Here is a 17,007-nt window from a genome sequence, read left to right on the forward strand (position 1 = left end):
AGGCTGTCCCCTCCCCGCCTCTTCCCCACCAGGCCCCTTCCTGCCATGCAAATCGGGACCCTGGGGAGGCACCGGCTCCCTGGGGACCCTGCGGAAGGGCGGGCTCTCTCGTCAGCTGTGCTGCTAAGGCTCAAGAGCCATCCCAGCTTGGCACCGCAGCTCCGTCTATAGTGGGATCCCTGGGAGGCTGGGACCTCTGAGCCTTCCGAGGACAGCTTTCCTGCGTCTCCACCCCACGGGGGCCCTGCAGCCTCCCCCTGAAGCCTGAATTCCCAGGCACTTAGCTGAGTACACATGGGGCCTGTAGATGAACTTGAGAGTGACCCCTCTGCCCTGGACCAGCCTGCACCCTTAGGGAACAGGAGCACCAAGAAAGATGGTGTGGGGCCCTAGCCGGTTTGACTCAGTGGATAGAGCGTCGGCCTGCGGACTGAAGGGTCCCGGGTTCGATTCTGATCAAGGGCACATGCCCGGATTGCGGGCTTGATCCCCAGTAGGGAGCGTGCAGGAGGCAACCAATCAGTGATTCTCTCTCATCACTTATGTTGCTATCTCTCTTTCCCTCTCCCTTCTCTCTGAAATCAATCAAAAAATATTTTTTTATAAAGAAAGGAAGGAAGGAAGGAAGGAAGGAAGGAAGGAAGGAAGGAAGGAAGGAAGGAAGGTGTGGAATGAAGGGGAACAGCCATGGGGTCCAGGGCAGGCACTGGGAGGGCCCAGAGCACAGCTGCTGGCTGGAGTGCAGGCAGCCATGTTAGAGGTCGATGGAGACGTGACCCTGTGGTGTAAGGGAGCCACGGAGGTTCTTGAGCAAGAGCAGCCCAAGTGCGGCAGCCCCTTGGGAGGAGATTTGGTCCAGGCCCTGGTGTGAGGCCTCCTTCCCTCACTCACTTGGTGGGAGATTTTGCTGGGAGCTGCTGAAGGGGGTGGACTTAGGAGGAGGCGGCTTAGAGAAAACCCACCACTCAGCCTCAGGGACTCCCCGGGCACGGAGTGTCGTCCATCGCTCCAGGTGTCTTTGGGAGGCGGACAGACAGGAGGCGACAGTTGGGAAGGCTCAGGTTCTGAAACTCAAAGGCCCTCTGGCTTTTCTCACCAGTCAGCAGAGTGGTGGGTGGAACGGCAGTGGTCAGGAACCTGTCTAGCTTCGTAAACTCTGTACCTGTGGGTCAGACACAGCCCGTGCCCGAGTGGCGGTGGCAGGGTGCACAGCGGTGCGGGCAGGCTTGCTCACCAGCCTGCAGCCCAGCCCAGCCCGGCTTTATGTTTCCTGGCAGCCTCTTTTCTCTCTTGTCCCCTCTCTCTATTCTCCTAACCTCCAGGAGGGAAGAAAGATGCCTTTCGTCCTCTGCCTGCGTCTCATTCTCCCCACCACCCTCCATTTTTCAAACAGCCTGTGCACCGGTGGGTCTGGGTTCCAGGAGCTGTGGACCCGCCTCTCATGCCGGACTTGGCAGCGAGGAAGGCCGCGTTCTGCAGGCTGCCCTCTGGGCCCCAGGCCTCGGCCTCACCTGGCGCAGTGGGGGCCGCCCCCGAGGAGCAGGGGCCAGGACCCAGGCTACGGAAAGTGGGGACAGGAGGGTTTAGGTTTCATCCAGGGAGCGGCTTGTTCCTGGCAGCCCCAGATGTTCTTGCTGTTTCCAGATGTTGCAAATGAAAAACATTTCCCTGAAAAGGTGCCAGATGTTCAGTTCACGGAACAAACAGTCCGGGACTATAAACATCAACTGAGGTCAGCGTGGGGGCCACAGGCCTCTGGTGCTGGGGGCGGTGTTTGGAGACCCCCCAGCAGAAAGGGGGTCGATCCAGGGGTCTCTTCCTTTAGCAAAGTTCCTCCTGATGATTTAGGCCTTGGTTAGCTTTGGGGCTTGTGTCCCCCAAAGTTGGGAGGGTAATTGGGGAAGGCTTGGGGTACACGTGTGTGTGTGTGTGTGTGTGTGTGTGTGTGTGCATGTGTACCCTTGCATGGGATTGTTGCCCAGGCTGTGTGGCTTTGGGCCTGCTCAGGAGCTGGTCCTGGGGCTCAGGGTGACTGTAGGGGCACAAAGACTATGAGAGGCAGTTGGCATCCTCCAAACACACACACATCCATGCCCCCTGGAGGGACACAGATGCAGATGTGTCCTTTGGACTCATTCCTATTCATGCCAGGCAGGGATCCACTTTCAGGAGGGGTGGGGGCAGGGCCACCGCCTGCAGGGTTATTTGTCGTAGTTGGGACCACGCTGTTCCCTCCCAGGTGACAACAGTACCGAGCTCTGTCCGGGCTTCGTGATGCCTTTTCTTTCCTGGAACACGGGGCCTTGGCTCCCCTGGGCTGGGCATCCCGACATCTGGCAGCCTCCACCTCACATTTCCAGGAAGGCGGCTTCGAAACAAGAGGTGGGGCCCCGGCTGGGTGGCTCAGTGGGTTGGAGCGTCGTCCATACACCAAAAGGTTGCAGGTCCGGGTCCCAGGCAGGGCACAGACCTAGGTTGCAGGCTCGATCCCGCATCGGGATGCGCACAGGAGGCAACTGATCGAGGCTTTACTCTCACATCAATGTTTTTCTCTCTCTCACTACCTTCTTCTCTAAAATCAATAAAAACATATCCTCGGGTGAGGATTAAAAAAACACACCAAGAGGTGAGGGGGAGGGGACCAGGAGCACAAGAGTTCGGGGAAGCAAGAGGGAGGGGGCCCCCGTAACCCTGGGAAGATGGGACAGGTAGAACCCCAGTTCGGAAAGCAGGGCTCAGCCCCCTGCCCTCTGCCCTCCACTCTCACTGGCTCCAGGTGGTCCCCGCTGACCGCAGGCGAGGTTTGCATTCCCGGGCTGTTTGTTCTGTTACTGGGAGGAGGCGGCTGGCTAACAGGATGCAAGTTTGAATCCTGGCCCTGCTGTGTGCCAGCCAGAAAGGCTCCTCCAGTGACCCGGCAGTTCTCAAAGAGGGTGGTCCCGCGCCGCCCAGGGAGCATTTCAAGGGTCGCGGGGAACAGTGGGCACCACGGGCACCTTGGGCCAAGGACGCTAAAGGTCAGCGGGAGGGTCAGTGTCTCACGAAGCAGAATTCCTCTGCCTCACACGCCCAGTGAAGCATCACCTATTCTTAACCCTTCAGAAACCAAATTTCCTCATTTATGTAAAATTGGAATCACTGTAGTAATAGTTCTTCATGGGGCAGTTGTGAGCTTGGAAGGAAATCCTGTGTCTGCTCAGGGAGGTACCCGGACCACAGTGACGAGTAGCATCGCTACCTGGGGGTGGGGCCGATTCTGAAACATGAGCCCATGTTATCTGTGTTCTCAGTGTTCCGCCTTTTTTTCTCTGTCATTCGAAGCTCAGGGGAAAGGTGGGCTGTGGCGCCTGCCAGCTCTCCTGTCCTTGGGGCCGGACACAATGAGGAGCCAGGACCCAGGGAGGGAGGTCAGCACCCTGAGGGGGCTCAGGGAACCCTGCAGGGATGCTGGACCCCTCCCCCCCGTGAGAGGAGAGCAGCAGGGGGTGGAGGCCTTGGGGACACGGCTGAGGGACACGTGAGGGACATCAGGGTGGTCTGTGTGTGCCGCTCCCCAGCCCCCATGGGGGTCTTGTAACCTCTGGACCCAGGAAAAGGGGGTGCAGAAACCCTGAAAAAGACTCAGTGTTTACTAGTGTGGAGGAATCTAGCCCTGGGAGGCAGGAATCAAGTCGTAGAAAACAAATTATATACAAAATTCTATCTCACCTGCTGGGATTATGGACTGAGCTCACTGCATATTACTCTTTGTCACAGGCCCCTGGGACTCTGGGCTTTCTGGGGTCGGGGGTCAGAGGCAGGGTCCTGGGGGGGATGGTCTCTCTGAGGAGAGGGAGGGGCACCTTGGAGCCCTGAGGGGGACGGGTAGAGAAGTGAAGGGGTTTCTGGAGAGGAGCGGCTGGGGATGCGGGATCTGGACAGCTCTTTGCTGGGTGCTGTCATGGGTGGGAGCGGAGGGATGTGACCTCTGACCTCGTGTGGCCTCCAGCTGGACCCCGAGCCTTCCTTTAGGCGGGGCAGGAGGGAACCTGGGGGCCAGAGGAGGAAGTTGGGAGCATCCCGCCCTCCCGGACCCCTGCCCGGGACTCCACCAGTCCTCCCTGCTGGGCTGCAGTCCCCACCAGCCCCTCTGCCGCTTGCTGCCCTCAGCCCCCCTTGACGTCTGCACTCGGAGCTGCAGAAGGAAGAAGCCCACACACCAGGGGCTCGAGGGGGAGGTTTATTGTAAGAACTGTACAAAGGGGCCTGTCTGCTGGCCTGGCTTGGGCCTGTGCCTACCCGGGCACGGCACGGACGGGTGTGGGTCTGCCAGTGCGGAGGGGGCACAGGCAGGGGGAGGCGCTACAGTCTGTACACAGTCTCTCCAGTCCAACAGACGCGGAGGCTCTTGGGGCCACGCCAGCCCGGGCCCAAGGAGGGAAAGGCAGCGGGCAGGGTGCTGGCCGGGGAGGAGGCTGCCCCCTGTAGGGTGAACCTTCGGAAGGAAGAGCCAGACGGAGTGGGGCCCCTTCCACAGAGGACACAGGCAGGAGACACCGAGCAGGGCTGGGCACTGGTGTGACGAAGACAAGCAGCAGAAGGGGAGATGGTGGAGTCACAGGGAGCAAGAGGGGGGCGCCCAGGCTGGGCGATGAGGAGGCCAGAGGGCGGGGCAGACAGAACAGAGGGCTCCGGCCTGACACACACACACACACACACACACACTTGCACTTTGTTTTGGAGGTTTGGCTGCTTCCTGAGTTGTAATCAAACTGTTCACAAGAAACAAGAAAAAGAAGAGGAACTAAGGCCAACAGGGACTTGAACTTTGCACATGTGTTCACACGCGTACACACACTCACACGGACAGGCCTCTACAGAAGACACACACACACCAGCCAGACACCACAGGGGCCCACTGACACACATTTACACAAACAGACCCAGACACACATGCATACGTAGGCGTCGTGGGACACAATGGTGTACACACTTGAACACACACACACACACACGTGAATCAATCCAGTGACTCCTCCTCCAAGCTCAGCCTCTGACTGTTCTCCGGGAGCCAGTGGAGGCCTGGCACTGCCGTGCCCAGATCGGCTGTGCCAGCAAAAGGGCTCCCGGCATTCCAGGCAGCAAGAGGTTGGAAGGTTGGGCCTGAGCCAGGTGGGCTGGGCATGGCCCGGTGTGAAATCTCTAACATGGGCTCAACTATAACATTCTTAGGATCACTTTTTGAGTGGGGGGAGGGGGTGGTGGTGGTAGGGAAGGCTGAGGAGTGAGGAAGGGAGGGAGGGAACAAGATGTTTCCTCCTGAGTTCCGGGGTTCCCGCCCTACCCCAGGTCTGGGAGCTCAGGCCAAGAAGAGCCCTCAGTGCTGTGAGACTGGTGGACACGATCTAGAAAAAGGCAGGTCCCAAGTGGGGTCCTCCCTTGTGCTCTTCCCCCAGGGGCCAGCCAGGGGCTGGAGGTCTGGACAGTGGACACACCAGGAAGTGGTTTCAGGGGCCACAACCCCAGCCCGATGCACCAGGATGCAGTGGCCAATGAGGCTGGTGGAGCCATTGCAGACCAGCAACGTTTCCCTTTTCCAGGGAATTCCTGAGCCGCCGCCGGGGAAACTATCCCAGAGATGGGGCGGCTGGCAGGCCCTGGGGCCAGGTGTCTGCTCTCCCTGAGGGTAAGGTGTCTTTGGAGAGGCCAGCAGCCTGTAAGACTCTGGTGGCAAGAGGGCAGCCAATCCCTCCATCGCAGGCCGGCTCCTCCCCCAGTGGGGGCAGAGATAGAGATTCTGCTGTTCCAACCGCCCTCCAAGCCAAGAGGAGAGGCAGCAGGGTCCCTGAGGAGGTGAGAGCAACATGAAGGCGAAATCACAGAGGCAGGGGTCTTGGGCCCAGCGAGGAGCCTTGGATTGCAATTCCCATTTTCCATGGCCGGGGGAGGCAGGGGCTCTGGCCTAGGTGTTAGCCCCACAGTGGCCACGTCCTGTCCCCAACAGGGAGCTGGATCAGTCCTCGACTCAAAGTCCCGCTCCCTCAGCCTGCAGGCAGCTTTGGGGAAGCTTCAGGGCTCTACCAGCCTCAGCTGGCCACCTCACTGCCACCTGCTAGACCAGAGACTCTTTGACCCCTGGGCGTACTGTTTGCCCTGGGGGTGGGGAGGGAGGGAGGGCAGCGTCGGAGGGGCTGATGGGCGTGAGCCCCATGGCAGGTCCAGCGTCCCCCGTGGAGCCCGTCTCCTCACCCTTGCCCTGCACATCGCTGTCCCCATTCTCGGGGCCGTACAACTTGCTCATGGTGTTGACGATCAGCCCCTCCTTCTCGGGGGCCCCGTCCCCGCTACCGTCCTGGCTGTGGCGGTACATGTAGGACGCCTGCTTCACCGAGCGCTGAAGCAGGTGCCGGCGGTAGGCCCTCTGGATCTTGATGGCACATACCTCCTCGTGCTTCCTCCTGAGGGTGGTGGTGATGGGCTCATAGGAGACCTTGGAGGGGTTGGCTGCCATGAACTTCTCCTCCATGGTCTCCTTGAGGGCGTCCATTTCCCCCGAGTCTCCCAGGACCTCTTTGGTCAGGGCGAAGAGAATGTCCAGGCAGTGGATTTTGTCGCCTGGCACCATGGGCAGGTCCAGTGTGATGAGCTTGATCTTGTTGGGCTTGGCGATCCTCAGCGGCTCCTGCAAGGTGTCCACGAAGTCGGAGAGGCGGCTGTACTCGATGAACTGCGTGGCGTCGGGGTCGAACTTCTCCCACGTCTCGTAGAACATCTCAAAGTCGTCCTCACAGAGGGGCTCGCCGCTCTCCTCGGTGGCCACGTTGAAGTTCTCCAGGATGATGGCGATGTACATGTTGACCACGATGAGGAAGGAGATGATGATGTAGCTGCAGAAGAAGCAGATGCCGACGGAGGGGTTGCCACAGTCACCCTTGACGCTGCTGCCCGGGTTCTCCAGGGTGGGGTCACAGTCGGGGGGCCCGCTGTTGAGGATAGGGTTGAGGAGCCCGTCCCAGCCGGCCGACGTGGTGATCTCAAAGAGGCAGATGATGCTATTGCCAAAGGTCTCAAAGTTGAACATGTCATCGATGCCCGACTCCTTCTTGACGTAGGCGAAGTTGGACATGCCAAAGATGGAGTAGATAAACATGACCAGGAAGAGGAGGAGGCCGATGTTGAAGAGGGCAGGCAGCGACATCATGAGGGCAAAGAGCAGCGTCCGGATGCCCTTGGCCCCACGGATCAGTCGTAGGACACGCCCAATCCGGGCCAGGCGGATCACACGGAACAGCGTGGGGGACACGAAGTATTTCTGGATCAGCTCAGAGAGTGCGAGACCTGCAGGGAGGAAGTGGTGAGCACTGCTGTCCTAGGGTGGGGGGCTGGGTTAGGGAGTGAGGGGGCATGCGGCCTCAAGGGGGCCTGGCCTGGTGCGCTCAACTTTTGGAGCACAGCCCAGATGGTCTCACCCATTAGGCCAGGCCCTCCCAGGGTCTTGGGACAAGGGGTTACATCTTTGTCCCCACACAGCTGGATGGAGGTGAGGTATGCTAAAGTTGATGGGGCGAGGGTCAGGCCTATTCCCAAGGCTGTTTGCAGATGCCGTAGATGAGTTACTATCGTAAGTACATACATGTCCATGCACTTCTCCAGTGTGTATGGATAGTGGAACCCGAGTGTGCAACTACTTGTCAGGTAAATGTTCCTTGAGGTGTATACAATGTGCCTCTGTGCATGAGGTGTGAATGGCAGGTGCACACGCACGTGCGTAGGTGTGAAGATGTGTATAAGCATGCCGGGCGCATGTGTCCATGAGGACAGCCTGGCCTGGCCCTGCTCACCTGCAATGGACAGGATGACAACCACAAAGTCGAAGATGTTCCAGCCGACGGTGAAGTAGTAATGGCGCAGGGCGAACATCTTGAGCACACACTCCCCCGTGAAGATGATGATGAAGATCATGTTGATGTTGTACAGGATGTCCACCTTCAGCTGGCTCTGGTCATCTGTCTCCACCATCATGGTGACCATGTTGAGGCAGATGAGGATCATGATCACGATGTCGAAGACCTGCTTCGTCACAAAGTCGTACACCACGCCCTGGATCTTGTTCTGCAGCACAGATGGGAGTGCAGGGACACATGTGGGTGCACAGTGGGGGGAGTGGTCAGGGCCCACACAGGACACGGACAGGCAGGAGACACAGGATGACACAAACATGAAAGAGAGAGGTGTGTCAGGGCTTATGGTGGTGTTGGCCAGGAAATGGAGGGCAGACCCATCAGACCAGGCCATTCTATGGGGTCCCTGGGCACCCTTCCTTGCTCTGAAGGTCTACCTGCCAAGGTCCTCAAGCAGCCCCTCACCCTTCCCCTAAGCCATTGCTCACTGGGGAAGGTGTCTGGCCATCATCTTCCTCCCCCTTCTAGGGACCCCTGCCCCAGAATCTACCAACTGAGGAGGTGAATGGACATTGAGGGGCTGTGTAGGGCCGGGTGAGGGGTGAACCAGGGATTGGAGTTTAACGGGCAGCTGCTGCTTGTGCATACAGCGCCTCAATACAGTTACAAAGAGGCACCCCTCCTGGCCAGTGGACCCAGCCTCCCTGCGGGTGGACTCAGCCTCATGCCAGGGACACAGCCTGGAGGGCAGAGTGTAGGCTGCATTTGAGCCCTGTGGGCCCCCTCAGGCGGGAGCCTCACACAGGCCGTGGGAAGAGAGGCCCAGAGGGCAGGTACCTGGGGCCTTGGAATTGGCTTCTGAGGTTTCTTGGAGCCAAGCTTCTTCATGGCATTATAGTATTTCTTCTGTTCCTCCGTCATAAAGATGTCTTTCCCTCCAAAGTATAGTGGGATGGAGCCCATAAGGTTGGGAGGTCCCCCTTCTCTGCCTCCAGGACCTCCCTACCTCAGGCACCACCCTTAAAGCAACCCTCATCCCAGCAGGTGCCCCTGGTGGAAAGCGGGAGAGGAACATGGAGGGGCCAGAGATGGGGGTTGAAGAGGAGGAGGAGGAGGATGACAGAGGGAAGGGAACCTGTGCTGCCTCACAGTCTGTTTTGGGCCACTTCCCATCAATACCTCATTGGGTCCCCAGAATCACCCAGAGAGGTTGGTAGCATCCCCTCATTTGGGGAGGCCAAGTCACTGGTTCCAGGTTGCCTGGTGGGATCTGAACCCAGATTTGCTGCCTCGGCTGTGTTCCCAGCGACAGCACAGGGGTGCTGAGGCAGCGTTTGTGAACTATAAGGGCTGAATGGACCAAGGACGGGAGGAGGGAGGCCCAGGGAAGGCGGGGCTGGATACTCATCTTCTTCTTCTGCTGGTTGAAGTTGTCAATGATGACGCCGATGAAGAGGTTGAGGGTGAAGAAGGATCCGAAGATGATGAAGATGACGAAATAGAGGTACATGTAGAGGTTCACCTCGTACTGCGGCTGCTCCCCTTGCTGCAGGGGCCACAGGGTGTGCTGGGTGGGCTTGGGGACACACGTGCTCCCTGTCCCACTGTGGGCAGGAGAGGCCTGGGGCCCAGAGGTGAACCCATCCACCCTCGGAGTCTCAGGGTCTCCCGAGGAGGCAGCATGGGGGTGGGGATGGGCAGAACGTGCCGCTGTGTCTTTGGTCTAGTCCTCCCCTGTGGCTCACTCATGAGCCATATCTCGGTGACCCCCACTCACCTCCCGGGAGTCCACGGCTGCATACATGATGTCCATCCAGCCTTTGAAGGTGGCCTGAGAGAGTGCAGTTGGGTGTAAGGGGTGGGGCTGCTTGCTGCCTCTATCATCCAGCCTGGTCCTCCCCCTGGGCCACCTGCCCACAGCCCCACTGGGCAGGTATCAGATAGAGACCAGAGAGGTCTGGGCACTACTTCAGGGTCCTGCAGCCCTGGAAGCAGGGTGGGCAGTCCCCTAACAAGGAGTGGCAGGAAGACGGGGGCACCTCTATCCACGTCCCTGCAGGGCCAGGGGTCGCACTCACCACCTGCAGGAGGGAGAGGTAGCCCAGACCCACGTTGTCGTAGTTGACCTTGACGTTGAGCCAGCGGACCTGGCCCGTGTACATCAGGCTCTCGCACTCAGACTTGTTGTTGACCTCGGAGATGTCGAACCTCTCGGAGGTGGTGGTGTTGATGCAGTAGTAGAACTTGCCGGCAAACAGGTTGACGCCCATGATGCTGAAGATGAGCCAGAAGATGAGGCAGACGAGCAGCACGTTCATGATAGAGGGGATGGCTCCCAGGAGGGCATTCACCACCACCTGGGGTCGGGGTGGGAGGGAGTCATTGTCAGATCTTCTCCCAGGCAGGGGAGCCCATCTCCTCTGGGAGACAGCTCCCCACTGACACTAACCTGGAGACCAGGAAGGGCTGGGCATGGCTACTCAGGGAAGGCTTCCTGGAGGAGGGCACTCTGAGCCAGGCCTGGGGAGAAGTCTGCTGGGCTGTATGGTTGGGGCCAGGGGGGCAAAGAGTAGGGTTGGGGGCTGCCAGCATGGTGGTTGGAGAGGACTCTCTGCTTGGCTGGAGCTATCAGCCCAGAGTTGGGGCCCCGGCCTTCTCTGGAAGCAGCCTGGCCATGGGTCACCAGGCAAGAGACAAACACTCTTTCCTCGGCCCCCATAGGAAACTCAGCCCCCGTGACCAGCCCCTGCTCACTTGTTCACGGTATTAGAGACACAGGCATCGAAAGAAGCCACCAGACTCGTTAAAGCAGCTGGACCCTGGGACCAGAGTCCTGCATCCCACCAGCCCTGGCCACACAGGCCACCTCACTGTTCCGGGCTGAGCCCAATCTGAGAATTGTTTCTTTTAAGTAGAAGCCGTGACATGACCTCCAGACAGAGTGGGTGGCACAGGCCTGGCGATGACCAGGGCTCTATTCCTGGCTGGGGTACCAAGCAGCTGTGTGGCCATGGGCAGGTCATGTCCCCTCAGAGGGTAGGGGTCGGCCACTCTGGAGCTGGGAGGGCCCAGCACTGGCCTCTTGTATGAACAGGAGGGAGCCACTCAGGCTGAGTGCACTGATGGGCTGCAACCAGCCGATTCACAGAGGTTTGTCCCCCTGGGGCTGGTCTTGTTCCCAACAGACCTCCCTTCACTGGGGAAGTCCCATTTGTCTTGCCTAAACCCTGTGTTTACCAGTCACTTCCACCCTCAAGAGCCCGAGGGGATCTTTCCAAACTTGCATGACCCTGAGCTCAAGGGTCAGTAGGCTCAGAGCCCTGGGCACAAGTACCTCCCTGTTTGCTTGAGTCTCAGAGCCATGGGGAACCCCAGTCTGAGTTGGGGAGGGACACCCATAAATACACAGACGGGCTTTCAGTCCACCCTTCTCCCTGCCCTGGTGCCCTCACGCCCTCCTGGGAGTTGCCGCAGCCTCTGCTGCCCCCCAGTGGTGGCAGAGAAGAGCTAAGGCGCAGGACTGCGGGCAGGAATGGGCACTTGGGCTGATTCAGGCCCCCAACCTGGCCTACAGCAGGACCCTCTGCTTCCCCTGGTGGTGGCTGGAGTACAGACATGTGGTCCCTGCCCTTTGCCCTGTGGTGGCTGCTCCCCCAACCCCCAGTCCTGCTCAGAGCCCTCCCCAGCACCCACCCTCATGCCCTCGAATCGGGACAGTGCCCTCAGGGGGCGCAGGGCCCGCAGCGTCCGCAGGGATTTGATGGGTCCCAGCTCAGAGTAGCCCATCCAATTGGCCACCAGGCTGATGATGGAGACCTGCAAGGGGAAAGGAGGGTTGGGGTGTCAGGGAGTGCAGGGCCCCTGGCTCCCCCCAAAGCCCCGGGACTCAGCCCTTGAGGACAGGTCTGCCACAGGGGCCTCCTAGACTCACAGCTCTAAGGGGTCTCTCCCAGGCCCCTTCCCTAGTGGGTGGTCCTCTCTGGTGGGAATTGTCCCAGCGCCTATAGGAGCCTGGGCTCTATCGATGTTCTTAGGCGACCCCTGTGAAAGGGTCGTTCGACCCCCAAAGAGTTCGCGACCCACAGGTTGAGAACCGCTGGGATACAACATCTTCCACAGATATGGGCAAGGATGGTCATCACCTTCCTACTCGCCCTTTTGCCCCCAAGGCTCCCCTTTCTCTCAGGGAGCGGAGTTCCCCCCAGCCTGTTAGTCCCCTTCCTGGCCAGCTGTGTCCGAGGAGCCTGAGACCAGTCTCTGCGAGGGGAGGACGGCTAACCAGGGGTCTGACGCGCTCTGTGACCTTGGGCAGCTGCTGCCCCTCGGGCTGGGGCTTCCTAAGGTCCATGGCCACAAGGACGGCCTCTGGGTCTGGCTGCGGGGCGGGGCCGGGGCCGGGGGCGGACTCACGCCCACGATGAGGAAGTCGAGCCAGCACCAGGCGTTGGTGAAGTACACCTTGAAGCCGTAGGCCACCCACTTGAGCAGCATCTCCAGGATGAAGATGTAGGTGAAGACCTTGTCGGCGTACTCCAGGATGGTGCGGATGGTGGGCCGCTGCTCGATGTAGATGTCCTCGAAGGCCTGCGGGCACCAGCACGGGGTGGCCAGAGCCCAGGAGGCTGGGCAACCAGTCCCCAGCCCTGCCCGACGCTGCTGGGTCCCAGGGGCCTGGCACGGGGCCAGGCCGGTGGCTTCTCCCAGACCCCCCAGGCCCATCATGGGGGTGAGCGAGTTTCCCGTGGGGAGAAGCTCCTCGGGGGAGTTCCTCGAGGGCTCTGGGCCGGAGCCTGTCCAGGCCATGTCCCTCCCACAGTGTGGGAAGGAGGGAGCCCCGAGGGCCTGCTTTGGGCCTGGCACCTGCCTCTGCCCATGCCCATCCCCAGGGCAGTGCCTACCAGGGCGCCACTGCTGAGCAGGATCATGAAGACAATGAAGGTCTCAAACCAGTTGTGCTCGACGATCTTGAAGCAGGCCCTGCGCAGGGTCCACCACGTCTTCCCGCGGCCCTGGGAGACGTCCACGTAGAGGCAGGGACAGCGCTGCACACAGGCTGGGGAGCACAGGGGCACCTCGTCACGGCCCGGTGGCTGCCTCCCCATGCCTGTCAGCATGTTCCCGTCACCTCCCAGGATGCCCCTCCAGACCTGTACCTCACTTCCTCCCCATCCCCGGCCTCATGTCCTCCACTGTTGGTTGGAAATGGGTCCGGCCCCTCCCCTAGAATGGGGGTCCCAGGCTCTCCCCCGACAGTCTTCTCCGCCCATGTGCCAACTGCTGCCAGGGATGGATGCGCAGCAGAAAGACAAGCAGGGGTGTGGGCCCCCAGCTCAGGGACTGTCCCATCCTCCCCGCTCCGCCAGGCAGCCTCCACTCTGCACAGCCGGGCCCTGTTCTCCAGAGCTGTGCCCTGAAGGCCTTTCTCCCTGAAGATGCTGCCCAGGAAGACTGACTCAGCGCTGCCTTCCCTGAGCCCCGCTTTGTGTCCAGGGCTCGATGGGGAATCGGCAAGGCAGCCCTCGGGGTGCTGCCAGCACCCGCTGCACACACTGAAGGCTCAGGTCAGGGCTGGAGGCACCCCCGCTCTGACACCCCTGCCTGGTGCTGCAGGGCAGGGTGGCATCAGGGGAGAAGGTCCCGCGTGCTTTTGGTGACATGCATGCCCCCGAGAGGTCCCCAAGGAGGCAATGGGCTGGGGTCTGCTGGCCGGGGGTGCACCAGGCGAGGGGGGGTGCACGCATGCGGGCTCACCCTCAGTGAAGCACTCCTCAGGCTGCTCCCCCTCGGGGTTCTCCTCCACCTGCTCCTCGGCATCCTCCTCGGGGGGCTTGTAGTCCACTGTGCTGCAGACGGAGGAGTTCCTGTCCAGGGACTGTGGCAGCTTCTGCAGGGGCCACAGGGTCATGTGACCCCTGGGTCCTCCCACCAGGTGGGGCAGAGGAGGTTAGGGTGGGAGACCAGAGGGAGAGGAGAGAGAGGGGTTGGACAGACCTACTCATTCACTCACTCACTCACTCACTCACTCAACCATGGATGATGGAGCGGGCACCGTGGCCCATGCAGAAGAACCAGTTACCAAGGCAGCCGTGGTCCTGCTCTTGTGGCACTTAGATTTGGAGCAGGGTAGGGCTCAGGCCTGGGCAGGGGTGGTGAGGATGTGAGTGGACATGTAAAGGCCTCAGGTAAGGGAAGAGGCTGGGAGAAGAGCAGGCTGGGGTGCTGGGGATGGCTCGGGCTGCTGGGAGTTCTGGGAGGCGTGGGAAGGCCTGAGGAGGGCAGCAGAGGAATAAGATGCCTAAAGGTGCTTGCAACAGGCCCGAATGGGGGTCAGAACAGACTGGGGCTGCCACAACCCCAGATAACAGTGCGTGGTGTCCCCAGGCCTGTCCCTAGGGGCTGTCTGGATGAGGAACCTACAAAGGACCAACAATTTTCCCAGCTGGAGCTCCAGCCTGGGGCCAAGAACCTGATGGGAGTGGAGCAAGCGGGGAGGCTGGTTCTCCAACCTGGCTAGGCCTCCCCCACCTCCTCCTGGTGCCGCCCTAGGCCAGCTCCTGGGCCCAGACTCCCCCCCTCAAGGGGACCCCTTCATGGCTGGGGGTGAGGCCCCTGAAGAGGAAGATGGAGAGGGCAACTGGATGTCAGCTCTGGATCCAGAATGGTGACCAGAAAACTAAGGGAGTCCTGTGCCCAGTTGACAGAAAGGGAGACTGAGGCACGGGGCAATAGGTCAGCCAGGGCATCCACTGAGTCAATTGTCCCGCCCATGTGCCCCCACTCCCACAATCCCCCTTGGAATCCTGTTTTCCTGGCTCTAAAGCGTGCTCAGAGCCTTGGCCTGGGTGTCTCCAGCCCTCCCCCACCCCCGCTCCTCATACCGAGGTCCGTGTCAGAGTCCCGGGTATTTATAGCTTGGCAGGCACTCGGCCCCCTGGAAAGTCAGCGTGCCACATATTTGGGGGGAGTAAGAAGTCAAGAACTTTCAGGGCAAAGTTCATTTGGGCCCCAGTGCCCAGCCCGGCCCAGAGCCCATAGGGTGCTGGGGGGCAGGGGCTTATGCTCGGTCCGTCCCCATCCAGGCCAGAGGGTGGGTGAGGGGCTCAGAGTCAGCTTCCCGAGGAGGCCCAGGCAAGGCCCCAGAGCTTCCGGGGGTGACCACCAGCCCCTCACCATCCTGGGAGGGAAGGAGCAGGAGGAGGGGACATTTCAGCCTAGCCGCTGCAGGGCGCCTACAGGGGCTGGGTGGGTGGTCAGGACTCTTACTGAGGCTCCCTGCTCTCTCCCTACCCAAACTCCTTGCTCCACTGCACCTCTCCTCAGAGTCCCCAGCCCAACCTGGCACTCTGGCCCACCCTGGGGGGAAAGGGACCAGCCCCAGGGGGGCTCTAAACAGAAATAGGTAACAATGGCAAGAACGCAGAGTGGGCTAAAGAGAGCCCTGGAGTAGAGGTTTCACAGGTAAGACCAGCCTGTCCAAGATCGCCACCTGCTGGTGAAACAGGGCCCTGCCGGAGTTGTGGGGGCGGAGTGAAGGGTGTTAGGGCAGGCAGGACCTGTCATACTAATCGTGTCAATAACAGCAGTAACCGTCACCATTTACCCAGCGCTCACCATGTGCTGTACACACATCCTCTCATCCAAGGTCACCACAGTGACCCCAGGTAGGCACCATGACCCCCGTTTTTCAGATGGAGAAATGGAGGCTTGGAGGCTTGAATAAAGTCACACAAAAATGTGAAGCCGTGACCGCTGACCCCCCACGCCAGGCTCTGCGACGGGCTCACCTTGACATCCTCAGCCTCCGAGAAGGTGTCAGTCTCCTCCTCTGTCGGCATCTCCAGGTCGGACTCCTCGGAGGCGATGGGCACGTGGATGGTCAGGTAGGGGTTGTTGATGAAGTTGAGGTGGTCCAGCTCAATGCTGGGGGTTGGCCCGTGAGCCAGGCCCACGTGGTTCAGGATGTGATTGTCCTTCAGGTCCTTGTCACCCTCCTTGGGCGGTGGTTCCTTCTTCTCGTCCTCGGGGGCACTCTCGCCGGCCTCCCCGGCCTCTCCAGCCTCCTCGGCCTCCCCGAGCCTCCCGATTTGGAGTATGATCTCCTTGGGGCTCAGGATCTTGCCGTGCAGCAGCCCCAGCAGGAAGGCTTTGGCGAAGCTGATGCCCCACTTGATGCGCCCGATGGCAATCTGCAGGTTGTTCATCTCGCCGTCCTCGTCCGGGGCTGCCAGGCTGTCGGCGCTAAAGGAGCTCAGCAGCAGGGCCAGGAAGAGGTTCAGGACCTGGGAGCAGGGGTTGGGGAGCCTCAGCTCAGCCTCCGGGCCCCTGAGGGTCCTCAGGCCTCCAGACCAGATCTACCCCATATTGAACATTTAAAACAGCGCCACCTAATGGAGTCCTCACGGCTGCTCATGGAGGTGAGGCCTGCCACTCTCACCCCCACTTGGCAGGTAAGGAAACTGAGGCTTGGGCACAGGCTAGGACGCTGCGGACCGAGGCTGAGGCAGGGCTTGGGAGGCCCCTGGGTGACAGGGACTCTCCATGACGCTATCCTCCGCCTCCACTGCCAGGGGACGCAGAGCAAAGACCAGGGTGCATGTCTCGAGCTCCCAGGACTTACTGGGAACCACTTCTTTGAGCCATCTTTTCTTTCCTGATAAGTGGGATTTTAATAGACCCTGTGCTCCCAGTGCTCAGAGGCATGTCCCCTATTGCCCTGGGAAGGGGCAGTAACCCCTTTCTCCATGGGGTCCCCTGCTCCACCTGGTTCTCTTCCCATAGTCCTATTGAAAGGGACTTAAGAGGCTTCTGGTCTACCCACTGCCTCCCGTCAACTTTATCTTCCAGTGGCCAGACATTTACTGGGCCCCTCCAGTGAGCACAGGAGCCAGTGGCCTGAGGGAGCTCCCACCTGCTAGAGACAGACATCTGATCAGAAAAATCATATGCAGTGAGTTTGCACGGCCGTGGAGATGGGCACGGAGGCTTTGAGACCATGCTGCTTGGTTTTGAATCCTAGTTTACGAGCTGTGTGTCCAGAGGCAAGTCAGATCTCTGCTGTGTGCCTGGGCTTCCTCATCTGCATATGGAGATGTTCCCAGTCCCTGCCTCCTCGCATTGTGGTGAGCAC

At 60.2% G+C, this 17,007-nt stretch overlaps 1 protein-coding gene across 1 annotated transcript in view; it reads right to left on the bottom strand.

Annotated features, from left to right (window-relative positions):
- Nucleotides 1–4,198: 4,198 nt before the first annotated feature.
- SCN4A (sodium channel, voltage gated, type IV alpha subunit) overlaps nt 4,199–17,007 on the bottom strand; it is a 31,283-nt gene continuing 18,474 nt past the window's right edge. The window contains exons 14-24 of the mRNA XM_005858652.2: nt 15,665–16,159; nt 13,632–13,764; nt 12,779–12,933; nt 12,291–12,464; nt 11,574–11,696; nt 9,959–10,237; nt 9,658–9,711; nt 9,289–9,426; nt 8,718–8,822; nt 7,821–8,091; nt 4,199–7,317 (exon numbers count right to left, since the gene is read on the bottom strand). Coding sequence (XP_005858714.1) covers nt 6,092–7,317; nt 7,821–8,091; nt 8,718–8,822; nt 9,289–9,426; nt 9,658–9,711; nt 9,959–10,237; nt 11,574–11,696; nt 12,291–12,464; nt 12,779–12,933; nt 13,632–13,764; nt 15,665–16,159 — 3,153 coding nt within the window. The 3' untranslated portion in view covers nt 4,199–6,091. The remainder of the gene's footprint in view (nt 7,318–7,820; nt 8,092–8,717; nt 8,823–9,288; nt 9,427–9,657; nt 9,712–9,958; nt 10,238–11,573; nt 11,697–12,290; nt 12,465–12,778; nt 12,934–13,631; nt 13,765–15,664; nt 16,160–17,007) is intronic.

This window comes from Myotis brandtii, unplaced genomic scaffold, assembly GCF_000412655.1.
Source record: "Myotis brandtii unplaced genomic scaffold, ASM41265v1 scaffold120, whole genome shotgun sequence".
Taxonomy (NCBI): domain Eukaryota; kingdom Metazoa; phylum Chordata; class Mammalia; order Chiroptera; family Vespertilionidae; genus Myotis; species Myotis brandtii.